The 13,767-nt window shown below is 34.8% G+C and overlaps 1 protein-coding gene across 6 annotated transcripts in view; it reads right to left on the bottom strand.

Moving 5' to 3' along the window:
* Positions 1-13,767, bottom strand: part of PDS5B (PDS5 cohesin associated factor B) — a 172,911-nt gene that overhangs the window by 108,865 nt on the left and 50,279 nt on the right. For all 6 annotated transcript variants that reach the window (XM_043892501.1, XM_043892503.1, XM_043892502.1 and 3 more), the window contains exons 2-6: positions 7,681-7,807; positions 4,972-5,175; positions 2,779-2,865; positions 2,580-2,677; positions 1,815-1,941 (exon numbers count right to left, since the gene is read on the bottom strand). In XM_043892501.1, coding sequence (XP_043748436.1) covers positions 1,815-1,941; positions 2,580-2,677; positions 2,779-2,865; positions 4,972-5,175; positions 7,681-7,788 — 624 coding nt within the window. In that variant the 5' untranslated portion in view covers positions 7,789-7,807. The remainder of the gene's footprint in view (positions 1-1,814; positions 1,942-2,579; positions 2,678-2,778; positions 2,866-4,971; positions 5,176-7,680; positions 7,808-13,767) is intronic.

Here is a 13,767-nt window from a genome sequence, read left to right on the forward strand (position 1 = left end):
GTCTTAACTTTGCAGAGACCTTTATACTGGTGAATCACAGAACCACATTTCCAACTGCTCACTAGAGTGTCAGTCACTTTCAAAGAACAAAACACACAAACACATAAACACACACAACTTGATTAACATTACCCACGCAAGAAACAGTATTGCCATCAACATTTCCCTTTTTCCAAATTAGTAAAGACTTCTCTTTGCATTTCACCCCTTCTTTCAATCTATACTACCACTATCTTTTACCCAAGGTACTAATTGCTTATGTATCTCCCAACATATATTAGAGAATCAAAGAAAAGAAAATCAAAGTATTAGTCGCTCAGTCATGTCCAACTCTTTGCGATTCCATGGATCATAGCCTGCCAGACTCCTCTGTAAATTTCTGGGCAAGAATACTGCAGTGAGTTTCCACTTCCTTCTCCAGGCATCTTCTCAACCCAGGGATTGAACCCATTTCTAAGTAGCCAGTAATATACTCCTTGAAACATAATCCTATACAAAACTGAGTTATTACAGATATTTTATCACATGTACAAAATCTATTATCTCTTCTTTCCATTTAATTAATGACTAATAAGTGTTTCATGTTTTCAGTTCAGTTCAGTTGCTCAGTTGTGTCCGACTCTTTGAGACCCCATGAACCTCAGCATGCCAGGCCTCTCTGTCCATCACCAACTCCCGGAGTCCACCCAAACCCATGTCCATTGAGTTGAGGATGCCATCCAACCATCTCATTCTCTGTCGTCCCCTTCTCCTCCTGCCCTCTATCTTTCCCAGCATCAGGGTCTTTTCCAATGAATCAGCTCTTCGCATCAGATGGCCCAAGTATTGGAGTTTCAGCCTCAACATCAGTCCTTCCAATGAACACCCAGGACTGATCTCCTTTAGGATGGACTGGTTGGATCTCCTTGCAGTCCAAGGGACTCTCAAGAGTCTTCTCCAACACCACAGTTCAAAAGCATTAATTCTTTCTTCGGTGCTCAGCTTTCTTTATAATCCAACTCTCACATCCATACATGACCACTGGAAAAACCATAGCCTTGATGAGACAGACCTTTGTTGGCAAGGTAATGTCTCTGCTTTTTAATATGCTGTCTAGGTTGGTCATAACTTTCCTTCCAAGGAGTAAGCGTCTTTTAATCTCATGGCTGCAATCACCATCTGCAGTGATTTTGGAGCCCAGAAAAATAAAGTCAGCCACTGTTTCCACTGTTTCCCCATCTATTTCCCATGAAGTGATGAGACCAGATGCCATGACCTTAGTTTTCTGAATATTGAGCTTTAAACCAACTTTTTCACTCTCCTCTTTCACTTTCATCAAGGAGCTCTTTAGTTCTTCTTCATTTTCTGCCATAAGGGTGGTGTCATCTGCATATCTGAGGTTATTGATATTTCTCCCGGCAATCTTGATTCCAGCTTGTGCTTCCTCCAGCCCAGCGTTTCTCATGATGTACTCTGCATATAAGTTAATAAGCAGGGTGACAGTATACAGCCTTGACATACTCCTTTTTCTATTCGGAACCAGTCTGTTGTTTCACGTCCAGTTCTAACTGTTGCTTCCTGACCTGCATACAGATTTCTCAAGAGGTAGGTCAGGTAGTCTGGTATTCCCATCTCTTTCAGAATTTTCCACAGTTTATTGTGATCCACACAGTCATGTTTTACTAAATACAATTAATGTTCATTAACATTAATCAATAAAAGTCTCCAAAACTAGGAATAAAGCAGGATAAACTGCATTTTAAACATAAGTTAATTCTGGACCCTACTGTTGACATATTTTAGATATACATATTCAAGTATATTTTGCTACTTACCTTATGAGCAGGTACCAGATTTACCAAAACTGTATCCAAAAGCTCTTGAGATACTGTATCACCTTCACAAATAATAGAACTCATGAGATCCACCATATGCATATGAACTTTCTGATTGTGGCCATTGCTGAAATTCAAAATTGATATTTCATTTAAACTTAAGCATACCTGAAATTTATAGGATTTAATCATAACATGGAATACCACACTTTATTTTACAGTGATATTAAGGTATTAATTAAATATAATTCTATATATTCATTTAAAGCTTCCTTCTCTCCAAAATCTTATAGTAGCATCTAAAATATTTTTTAAACTACATTTCCAAGATTATGTTTGTTAATTTTTATCAGTCTCACAATCAAAAGTAATTAAATCAAATGTAACTTTAGTTTGGCCTTAAATTCAGAACATCAAACTGCTTTGTTGAAGTTAATTCTAATAGATGATTATAAGGAATACACAGAGAACTAAATGATTCACAGGAATTAAGGGGTCAGTAATATGTGATTTAAACAAAAGAAAAATAATATAATAAAAATATTTTTGTATCAGTTAGATTAACTAATGCCACTCTTGTATTATTCTCTACAATACAAAATTGGCTATATTCATTTTCAAAACGTATCTATAAAAATCATGTTAATGATTCTTAAGTTACAAATATTAGCCTTCCGATATTTATCATAAAAAAGTTTATGCAGATTCATCTATAAGCTAAAAATTCTTTATATTTAAAAAAGATTATAATCTTAGTAAACTTACTTTATAACTGAAAATAATGTTCTGTATAACTGGGTAAAAATTTCATTGCTGTCTTCCAACTCAAAACATATGTTATATGACTTGACCCAAGCAATGTTCTAAAATTAAGAGGTGAAAAGGGTAAAATTTTAATTAGTAAAAATACACATGTACAGAAACCATTTTAAAATGTCACCTCAAAATATAACATACTGCTTACCTCAAGTAAATAAAAATACCTATTGAATTGTGGGCTCTTTGTATCTTCTAGTCCCTTCAACTGCCTTGTTATAAACATAAATATATCCTTAAAAAAAAAGGACAAAGTATTGTTTAGATTATGAAAACATCCACTAAATTCCTAAAGATAATTCAGCACTCAAAAGTATCTATCATGATAAAATTGTAAAGAACCAGTTTAAAAAAAGGAAAAAAAAGCTTGCATTTGGCTGAAATTTTTTTAATGTGCATTATCATAAAAACACCAAATATCTTAACCCCCTTTAAAGGAAGACAGTAAATCATTTACCATGATCTTAAAGTAGAGAAAGAAAAACATCTTACAGTAAGTTAAAAATAATAGACCTGAAAACCAAGTAAACTAAAACTTACGCTGTTATTAGAACGAACACGTTGAAATGACCGAAAGCTGATTTGATCAGGTTTGTGGAATGGCATTATATATGGTAATTGGATAGAAAGAACATAGTTTAGGAAACTTAAAACTGCAAAACAAAATCACCAAGTGGAAAGAAAAGAGACTGCAGAAACTTAGAAATTTTAAAAAGACCCTTAGAAGTTAACTTGTCAGGTTTCCTACCCAGTCATTATAATTATTAACACTTGTTTTCCCCTACAATTTATCAATCTATCTCCATCTCTTACTTTTGACTTTTTATTACACATCCCCTTTATACCTGGGTAAAATAGGTTCAGTATCACTCTGAGTCAAATTTGTATGGAGATGATGTTTTTGGAAAGTGTGGAAAAGGCTAAAATTATAAAAGCTCATTCTATAAAGGAGGCATGCTAATCAATCAAAAGAGAGAGAGAGAAAAAATGTCCCTTATAAGTAAAATGATAAACCTTATTTAAAAGGGAACAAACAGAATATGCAGACTATTGAGTAGCTTTTCAAGAAAAATACTATCAAAAGAACATTCTTCAAAAATGGTTTGAACTACTAAATACAACTACTCCTTAAAACAATTAAGTACCTCAAATCAGAGGTTCACAATTCATTCAGGTACATAACTCCACAGACCAGCTCATATTATCTACTTTAAGTCTCCGAGCATTCTCAAATCTTATAATTCAGTTTACTTTTAAATGACAAATACCGTTCCCTATTTCCCCCACTGTGAGATATGTAAGACAAACATGCCCACAGCAGTTTAGGCATTCCTTACTGGAATCCTGGCTGACTTGATCAAATGAGCAGGTTTCTCATTTCAGTTTTTAAGATGCAAGTCCCTGACTATAGAACCAAGTCTGGGCTGTTTTTCACCAAGGTAAACCCAGTTCCCGACAGGTAACTAACATAAGTATTTGTTAAATAAAATAAATCTAAATTGTCTTTTTTTAAATTCATACTCAGTAATCTTCCCATGGACTCATTTTCTAACCCACAGTTTCTGCAGTTATCTTTTATTATTGCTGGTTTTTCTAATGTTCTTCTAACCTGCCTTACTCGATATTTTTTTGCACAGCTATACTTATTTTCATTCTTTTTATCCATTGGATTAACCAGGTTATTCCCTTTCTTTTTCCATCTTTTAAAAATCATTTCATTGACATGCCTTTACTTAAAATTACCATAATCAAGTACTAGGTATGTTTTCTACCTTTCATTAAAATTTTGCCCACTGTATTTGCTTCAGAACAATGCACATAACATCTTCCATTATATGAATTAGGATTCTTATAAATTCACATTTACACTAGATACTGTCTTTTCAATAATGAACATGGTCTTCAACATGAATTTTTTAAAAGGAAAAGGAAGTGTACGCCAAGTGATAGCACTAATGACGGCATAATTTAAAAAGTATAGGAAACTCCCTGGCAATCCAGTGGTTAAGACTTGGCACTTTCACCACCACGGCCAAGGTTCAATCCCTGGTCAGGGGACTAAGATCCCACAAGCCACATGGAGCGGCCAAAAAAGAAAGTATACAATATACTTTATTAATCAACTTCTTATTCTGATCTTCAGAACTTGTTTTATAAAATTAAGTACTAATGGGAGGGAGGAAATTCTACAGAAAATAAAGAAAACAAAAGTAGTTTAGCAAAAGACTGCTGCAATTAATGTCAAAGTCTCCAAACAAATAATCTAAATACTTGAATACCCATTTCAGTTAGAAAGATAAAGTATCAGTCAATCTTGGCAGTTCTTTGAATCAGTACTTGCCTTTAATTTATCAGGGGATGTATAAGGAGCTTCAGGAGCATAAATCCTGAAAATATCAGCAAGGCAGCAGGCTACCAGTAAGCGAACATCTTTATCAGGATGCTTGAGGAAAAAATCTGAAGCAAGATGTAAAGCTAGATTTAAGTAAAGCTCCTTTTCTTCTTCAGAGTCCTGGTCCATATCCATGAAAGTTTTCACAACCATCTATATAAAAATAAAATGAAATAAAAAAGTGACATCCTCCATGTAAAAATATATTCATCTGAAAATAAAAACCGTATTAATTACAAAGGTTAACTTCCAATAAATACACTTTCATGTTTCCTCTCAAAGTATCTATCTGTAGCATCCAATGAAGTACTTCCTGCACTACAGCAAAAGGGAACAGGAGGTGGACAGTTCATTAGTAAGACTCAACAGCATCATGTATGGAGTGAGCAGAAGAAAGCAAACCTTTACACAAAAGAAGTGGGACAGAAACAACAATCGTGAAAAATTACATAGTCTGCATTCTATGAAGAGCTTTCTCTAATTTCAATATTAGCAGTCACAGTCAAGTCTCAGCCTGCACTATTTCTACTTCACATGAGACTTAACAAAATTGCCGAACTTATCAGGGAGAACGTAAAGGTGACCATCTGGCATCCACTAGGTGGTGCTACAGACACCAATCAACAAGTAGGACTGGACTGGGTCCTTGAGACACATGGCAACATGGATCTCCACCCAGCTGCAGAGTAAGACTTCTGAGTAACGAGCTGCCCAGTGTCACACTGAGTTCCCACAGCAGCTGTGGCTAACACTGCTCCTCACAGGACGGACCCTCAGTTCCACTACACCAGAATCCAGAACCAGGCACACACTAATCCTTCAGTCTGGCACTACATTAATTTAAGAGTACAATGTCCAGGGCTACTCTCCTAACCTCTTAATTTTATTACTTTTAAGACATATGCTTTGATGGACTTAGGTGTATTATGTGGGGAGGAAGGGAAAGCTACATGCAAGAAACTCGTTCTTCCCCTGGAATCTCTTCACAAGAGACAGAAAGTATATTTTGAATAAAATATTACAGGAAACTCTAGGAATTACATAAACAATGACATCTTATATATTAACACGATTTTATAAAACTTAACAGAGGGAAGTGTAAATTAGAAAGAAAAAAAAAGAAAACTAAGCAGATTATTGCTGGGCATAAATGTCTACAAAATAATAAAAGGATACTACAAGCGCTGCATGTGAACACTGTGGCAATCATTCCACCAAAATAATCAAGGGTTAGATAACAGGAATTCCTCAATACTCTGTACAACTCAAATGGTGTTACAAACTCATGAACACTTCATATATGAGTCCTTAAATTAAAAAAGATGTCTGAGAAAATAACATCCATAAAAGACACTGAATGCTAATAGCTTATAAGTGGAATCTATCTCTGTGTTTAACATTCATTTCTTAGCAGACAATAAGGATGATACCATTGCTGAAATATAAACAAATCTGAGGAAATAAACATACTTTTTCTCTAAAAATTTAATAAGTCAAGAAAATCTAGATACTCAGAAATGAAAAATACCAGATACAGTTTGCAGCTTAACCATTTCTAATAAAATATACACAAACTCCCAACTAGATAAAAGATCCACATATTGGTAAACTTAATCTGCTCAAAGATGCCTTTTGCTTTGAATAATAAACACCTTATATCTGTCATTCCAGTACTGTATGCATAGGCTATAATACTAAGATTTTATATGAAATTTATAATAGTACAAGGGTTTTTTTTTCTTCTAATAAAAATAATCATGCAACAATAAAGTAGTACTTTAAAGCTCCTGAGCCTTCAGTGATTAATTATGGCAAACTTTCTACACTGGAAATATAGGCAAATATTAATAACAGGCAACATGTCTAGGTGGATACAACACTGAAGGGGAAAAAATGCTTAAAAATAAAGAACATCTGAACTAATCAGCTTAATAATCTCCTTGGCCACTCTGCTCTTCTAACCATTTTAATCATGAAGACCATCACTGATGGTCAAAGACAAAACATTATTCAAGCAAATACGAAGAGTTTAACAGTACAGTGACTGCCTCATGAATGGAGTTTGCCATCCATCTTGACTCTGCTGCACATCAGAAACCAAGAGCTAAAAGTAAAGCTCCTTAACTTAATTTCAAAATACAAGAAAGTAAAATGGAGACTTAGTACTCAGTAGAAAGAATTAAATCTTATAAATTTAAATTTTAATAAGAATTAAAAATCAAATTAAAATGGTTGTTTTTATAATATAAATGAGATATTGGAGAGAGGAGACAACTTTCCACAGACAATAAGGAGTATAAGCATATTGGGGATTTGTCTTTTATACCCAAGTAGAGCCTGGTGGGCTGCCGTCTATGGGGTCGCACAGAGTCAGACACGACTGAAGCGACTCAGCAAGAGCAGGAGAGGAGGCCCTAAAAATCCTAAGCTTCACCGTTCCAACTATACTCCAATTAACAATAGCTAAGGAAACTCTACAATTCTTTACCTATTCCACTTTCTTAGCTCCTAATTACAGCTAACTAGTTTTGGTCATGAAATATCTTCTGCTCTGATGTGCTTTAGCAAGGTACAGCCCTATATGATTTCCATAGGTGCTCTCCCCAACTCCGCTCATCCTAAATGGATGCCCAAAGGACATAACCTAATTCCACTCACCTTTAACCGTCTCACCATCTCTTCTTTAGATATTTTATCTGAGATTTCCTTGACACCAGGAGGATAGGTAATTTTTCCATCATTGGTCCTTGTCTTTGAATGAGCCATGATGGAAGTATTTTTACCCCTAAAACAAGAAAACTATTAGATGCAAACCAAAAAAAAAAAACCATTAACAATATTCATAATAAACATGAAAACATTCTATTTCCTAATTTATAGTAATTCATTTATTTAATTAATGAAAATCATTTTACTGAACATTTCTCCAACTTTTAAAATTTTATTTTTACTTTTATTTCCATTTGTGACAAGCTAGGTTATTTGAACTAATCCTTCAACTACAAAAAAAATATGATTTTATTTAATTATATACTTACCTACATATATAAAACATTATATATAATATTTATAATATATACTACAAAATTATATATATACATATATATAAAATACACACACAGCATTTTTTTATAGTATTACAAATTACTTGGGCCAAAATCTAAGAGAATTCAGGAATCCAGAGAAGTAAATGGAACATTATATCTACTTACACCCTGAGCCCATCTGCCAACCCTGACAAATTTAGAGTTCAGTTTCGGTGATCTTATGGGAAAAGGAAGACAGACTCCTGTCAAGATAGAACATCAAACAAGAGACTCTTCCTGACATTAATGTAGAATACTTTAATGTAGAATACCCCCAAAAGATAATACTTTAAAGTAGAATACCCCAAAAAGATAATGCTTTCCAAGAGTTCACGGAATTTCAAAGTACGGATTTTTATGCTACAGGAATAAACCAACTTATTTTTCATTAGCAAAAATGTCTTGACTATAATGGTTCCTATTTTGATTAATAAAGATGTGTTTGAGCCTAGTTGTGTGATTTAAAATTCACAGTCCAAAACCAAAGTTACTCCTTCACCAACCTAACAACTTTATCCAGCTAACTAGCATAACCATGATACTAACACCCAATGAGAAAAGTAAGAGAAAGGGAAAAGAACCACTGACAGGTCTTTTCTGTTTACAAAGTTTTTAAATAAAATACTAGAAAAAAGGAATACTTAAGAAACCAAATGTAGTTGCAGATAAAAAAAACTGGGTTTAATCCCAGAAATGCAAGGTTGAATTCATCATATTAACAGAATAAAAAAGAAAAATCATGTGATAATCTAAAAAAATTAAGAGACAATGTTTGAAGAAAATTCAAGATCAATTCACAACTATAAAAGAAAATAAGGAAAAAAGTTCAACAAACTAAGAATTATATGAAAGATTTCTGAATCTGAGAAAGGTAAGATGCTATACCCTACAGCATAAATCATGCTTATTGATGCTCTTCTGAAAATGTCTTACCTATTTTCAGGACCTACAAAAACATACCTGCTATCATCACTTGTTTAACACTATAATAGAGATGCTGCTGAGAACTCAAGATGAAAACTTATAAAGAATTCAGTGACAGATTAATTATAAATCGGCATGAGGGATCTTACTGGACTGATAAAAATGTTCTAAAATTGGACTATGGTGGGTTTCACCTCAGGATATTTACTAAAAATTACTCAACTATACACTTGAAATAGGTCAATTTTATTAATTTTATGATATACAAATTACAACTCAATAAAGTTGTTTAAATTTTTTACGTTCTGAGATTTTCATTATCTATATGGAAAAAAATGGCACTGTACCCATATCTCACACCATACACAAAAGGAATTTCAGGTCGATTAATAAACTAAATATTGAGGCAATTGGAAAAGTTTTTAGAATATAATGTAGGAAAACAACTTCACAACCTCGGGTTAGGAAAAGCCAAGAATCAAACCTACAGCTGTTTGTGTTCCTTCAACCAAAGAAGATATTCAGTGAATGCCTAGGATAAACCATTCTACAGGAAGGTAAATATAAATGTGATAGGATTCCCACTTCTCCATAGAACCTGGAATATAACAAAGTCTCTCTACCGTGCCTGAACAGAAGCAAAAGCTGTTCGTCTCCCTTAACAACAGACACGATTGTGATCATAAGACACATGTCTGCTTAATAATGCAGACATGGTTCCATCTGTACAGTCAAAACTGTATCAAGAACCTATTATCTGCATGACATTCTAGAGTGGCTATAGGGCCACATGAGTTAAGATAGGTCTCAAAATGACAAAGGAAAAAGACATTCCCCCTAGACGATTAAATCACAATAAATCCTAAAGTAATCAACAGAAATAACAAACAACAAGCCTGGAAAAATGTAAGATTTAAAGAAATTGAAAGTAGATGTGGGTGAAGTGTTAACAATATACAGAACAAAAGGACAGAGAAAAGAATATGAATAAATCCCAGAGAACAAAGTTCAGAATTTGTTACTCGTCTAAAACCACTACTAAAGGAAAAAGTGGAAGGAAGTAAAAGGGAGCAAAGAAGGAAAAGTAGAGCAACAAAGAAGCAAGTCTCTCAGTTTGCACTTCAGCTTCATAAGCAATGGTTTTGTGAGCAGAGGTTTGAAATACTTCTGTGAGTATACACATGAGCTGTTTCCTCAAAGATAAATTTACTGGCCCCTCTCTATAAGCAAACTCCATGTACCTTGAATTCTCAAGATTATGTTTAAACTTCTCCCAACCTCCTTAGGCCGAGCTTGGCTCTTCCCCTACAGCTGGAAAACTGTGAACATATCATAATTAGCATTTAATCACATCACATTTAATACATTTATGTCTGTTTCCCCTACTTGACTAGAAGCTCCTTAAAACAAGGATTTGTTGTTCAGTCACTAAGTCATGTCTGACTCCTTGCGACCCCATGAACTGCAGCATGCCAGGCTTCCCTGTCCTTCACTATCTCCAGGAGTTTGCTCAAAGTCACGTCCACTGAGTCAGTAATGCCATCCAACCATCTCATCCTCTATCACCCCCTTCTCCTCCTGCCTTCAATCTTTCCCAGCATCAGGGTCTTTTCCAATGAGCCAGCTCTTTGCATCAGGTGGCCAAAATATTGGGGCTTCAGCATCAGTCCTTCCAATCAATATTCAGGGTTGATGTCCTTTGGAACAAGAATAGTATGTATCATTTTAGGCATCCTTAGAACACAGTAGATGTTCAAGAAATACTTGCTAAATCAATGACCAGAACTATTTTAAGAGACAGTGGCTTGAATAGGCAGTACAGACTAGGCAGAAGAGAAATCAAATACAATAAAAGCAGGAAACTGCTACAAAATTCCAATAAGAACTAATAAGGAACAGACTGCAGGGAATGACTGAAAGTAAGAAAACTGATGCAAAGACTATGAATGCTTACTTGAGAGAATTTGAAGATGGTAACAAGATTCAAAGCCTTTGTTCCTAGAAAGTCAACCATTTACTATCTACTGAGAACCTGGCTGGTGTGACAGCAGTTCTCTGCGTACCAAGTATACACTGGGGCAGAACACGGCCAGTGACTGCCCTCCTCCTCACAGGGGCAGGGAAACCAGGGAGAAGTCAGGGCTCCGGAAAAATTAAGTGTGGAATACAAGGCAACTAGAGATGTTAAGCTGAAGTTCTAGAGAAAAGTCAATGAAAGAAAACATTTTAGCACCACGTATAGCTTACGCTTTGGGGGCTTACAGAATCAATAAAGAAAATGTGTAGGGTGAGCTGAGATACAGAGACTAAATTCTTAAGAAATATCTGTATTGATGTGGGGGGTGGGGTCAGGAAAGAAAACAGAAGAGGGTCAAAAAACAGAAAAATATTGCTTTTTAACTAGAAAAAAAAATGTTTGAAGATGGAGAGATGGTATATAGTGTTAGTGACTTTGGAAATACACATCACTCTTTAAAGATAACCCCAGGCCCTTGGATTTGGTAAACTGATCTCTATGTACTTCCTAGACAACAACAGGAACAAACACCAAATAATAATGTAAGAGAAAAAAGGTGGAAAGGAGAGAGAGAAGGAGAGCAATGCAGAAGAAGAAAGGCAGGTTACAGTAAAGAAACAGGTTTTTCAACTGTTATGGGAAGTCAAAGGGAAAAGATACATAGACACACAGCTTCTCCTCTGAAATAGTGTCAAAGAAATTATTTGACATTCATTTTGTGTTGAATTTCAATAGTATATATTATGATAGAACGAATGAACTGAAAATAAGTAGTGCCTTAAATTATTTATATAAAAACAGACCTGTGTCATAGTCCATTTATACACTGTATATAAATGTATTATAGAGTACATATGTATATGGGCTTCCCGAGTGGTTAGTAGTAAAGAATCTGCCTGCCAATTCAGGTTCAATCTCTGGGCTGGGAAGATCCCCTGGAGGAGGGCACGGCAACCACTCCAGTATTCTTGCTTGAAAAATCCCATGGACAGAGGAGCCCGACAGGCTACACAGTCCATTGGGCTGCAAAGAGTTGGGCACAATTGAGGGACTTAAACACCACACACATATACGTATATATTAATTTCAAATACCATTATATACATGTTGTTACAAATACCTACAGTTTTGTGTACAGAATGAACAATGAAACACAAACTATTCTAATACTAAAGAGTTTATACAACCACTGAGTAAGTTCAAAGAAAATGGTAATTAAAACAAACATACCGGTAATTTTAAAAATCATACTAACAATCCTAGAAAGGGAAAAAAAAAAAAATCAATGAAATCATCATTCTACCCTAGAGGTAGGTAAATGTTCACAAGATGCAATAAAGACTGCAATAAAAATATTAAGGTCCTTTCAATGAATGGGAAAAGAGAACACAACATCCACTGGATTAAACCACAAGGGTGATATAGCAACAGTCATTGGTAAAGTGATCTGGGAAGAAATAAAAACAGCTATCTGTCATTTTCATAATAATTTTCCTTCAACAGCCAGTATGTGGCAACAAGTTTATCAGAGTCACAGAAATCAAATCAAGTCACTACTAGAATCTCTACTTTCCCATGTTTATTAAAAGCTGCTTTTCCTTCTGGGACTTTACCCCAGGTTTAAGGTGGAGTTGGAAAGAAAACAAGATTTTGTGAAGTCTGACAACTGTAAAAGGTACGCTTCCTACAGCCGGTACCTCTTATAACCAGCAGATGGCGCCCTCCATAAATACCAATACAACCCTTCCAGGACATAGAGTAAGAAGGGTTTCTTTTTGGCCAGAGATAACTGAAAAAATAATGAGTGAGTGTCCTAAAAGAAAAGAGACAAAATAAATTATGCTATTCTTCTTTAAGTATATCACCTTAAGGCAACATTTACAAATTTTCCAACTACTAAAACAAAAAGTTTTTTTTTCCCCATATAACCCAACCATTCAGACTGAAATATCTTTATTAATTCAAATTAGGTATATTTAATAGTTATTCCTCTATGTTTTGGTAATACAAGGTAATATTAAATGCTTCAGGAAGTCATTTTAGAAAGCAGACCCATTTTGTTCATTTTTGGTAATGTTTATTTATAAATGATTAAACACATGGTTATTCTCCTGCCTACAATCTTTTCAAGGACCATCATGGAAGTAGAATTAAAGACCCAAGAACATCTCAACTAGCACCACTTTCTAACTAATAACACGAAGTGTTCTGACAAATCCCTTTAAAGTAATATTTTATATTAATAATGACAATATCTCTCATTTATTAAATGCTTGGTATTACAGTCCATGGGGTCACAAGAGTTGGACACAACTAAGTGACTAAACAACAACAACAACACTTCCTAGCCAGTGGTCAGCTCACTGTCTCATTCATTGAGGGGATAAGATTACACAGCTTCTCTGTTCACATCAAACCTCAAGCACACATTCTTCTTAGAACCCCCACTCTCAGTAGACGGCCTCTACTTCACTGAGAAAACAGAAGCTGTCACACAGAAAACTTTCCCAGTCTCCCATCTGTTGTGACTGGCCAAAAATTTTGTTCGGGTTTTTCCATACAATCTTACAAAAAACCAGAATGAACTATTGGCTACATGTACCTATACTACACGTGTACCAAGTTCCTCCTTTCCTTCTGTTAACTAGAAAGTATGTAACCCTCTTCATGTCAAAAACAAATCCCTTCACAAGTGCACAGAATCCCATCCTCTACAGG

This window comes from Cervus elaphus, chromosome 30 (assembly GCF_910594005.1).
Source record: "Cervus elaphus chromosome 30, mCerEla1.1, whole genome shotgun sequence".
Classification (NCBI taxonomy): domain Eukaryota; kingdom Metazoa; phylum Chordata; class Mammalia; order Artiodactyla; family Cervidae; genus Cervus; species Cervus elaphus.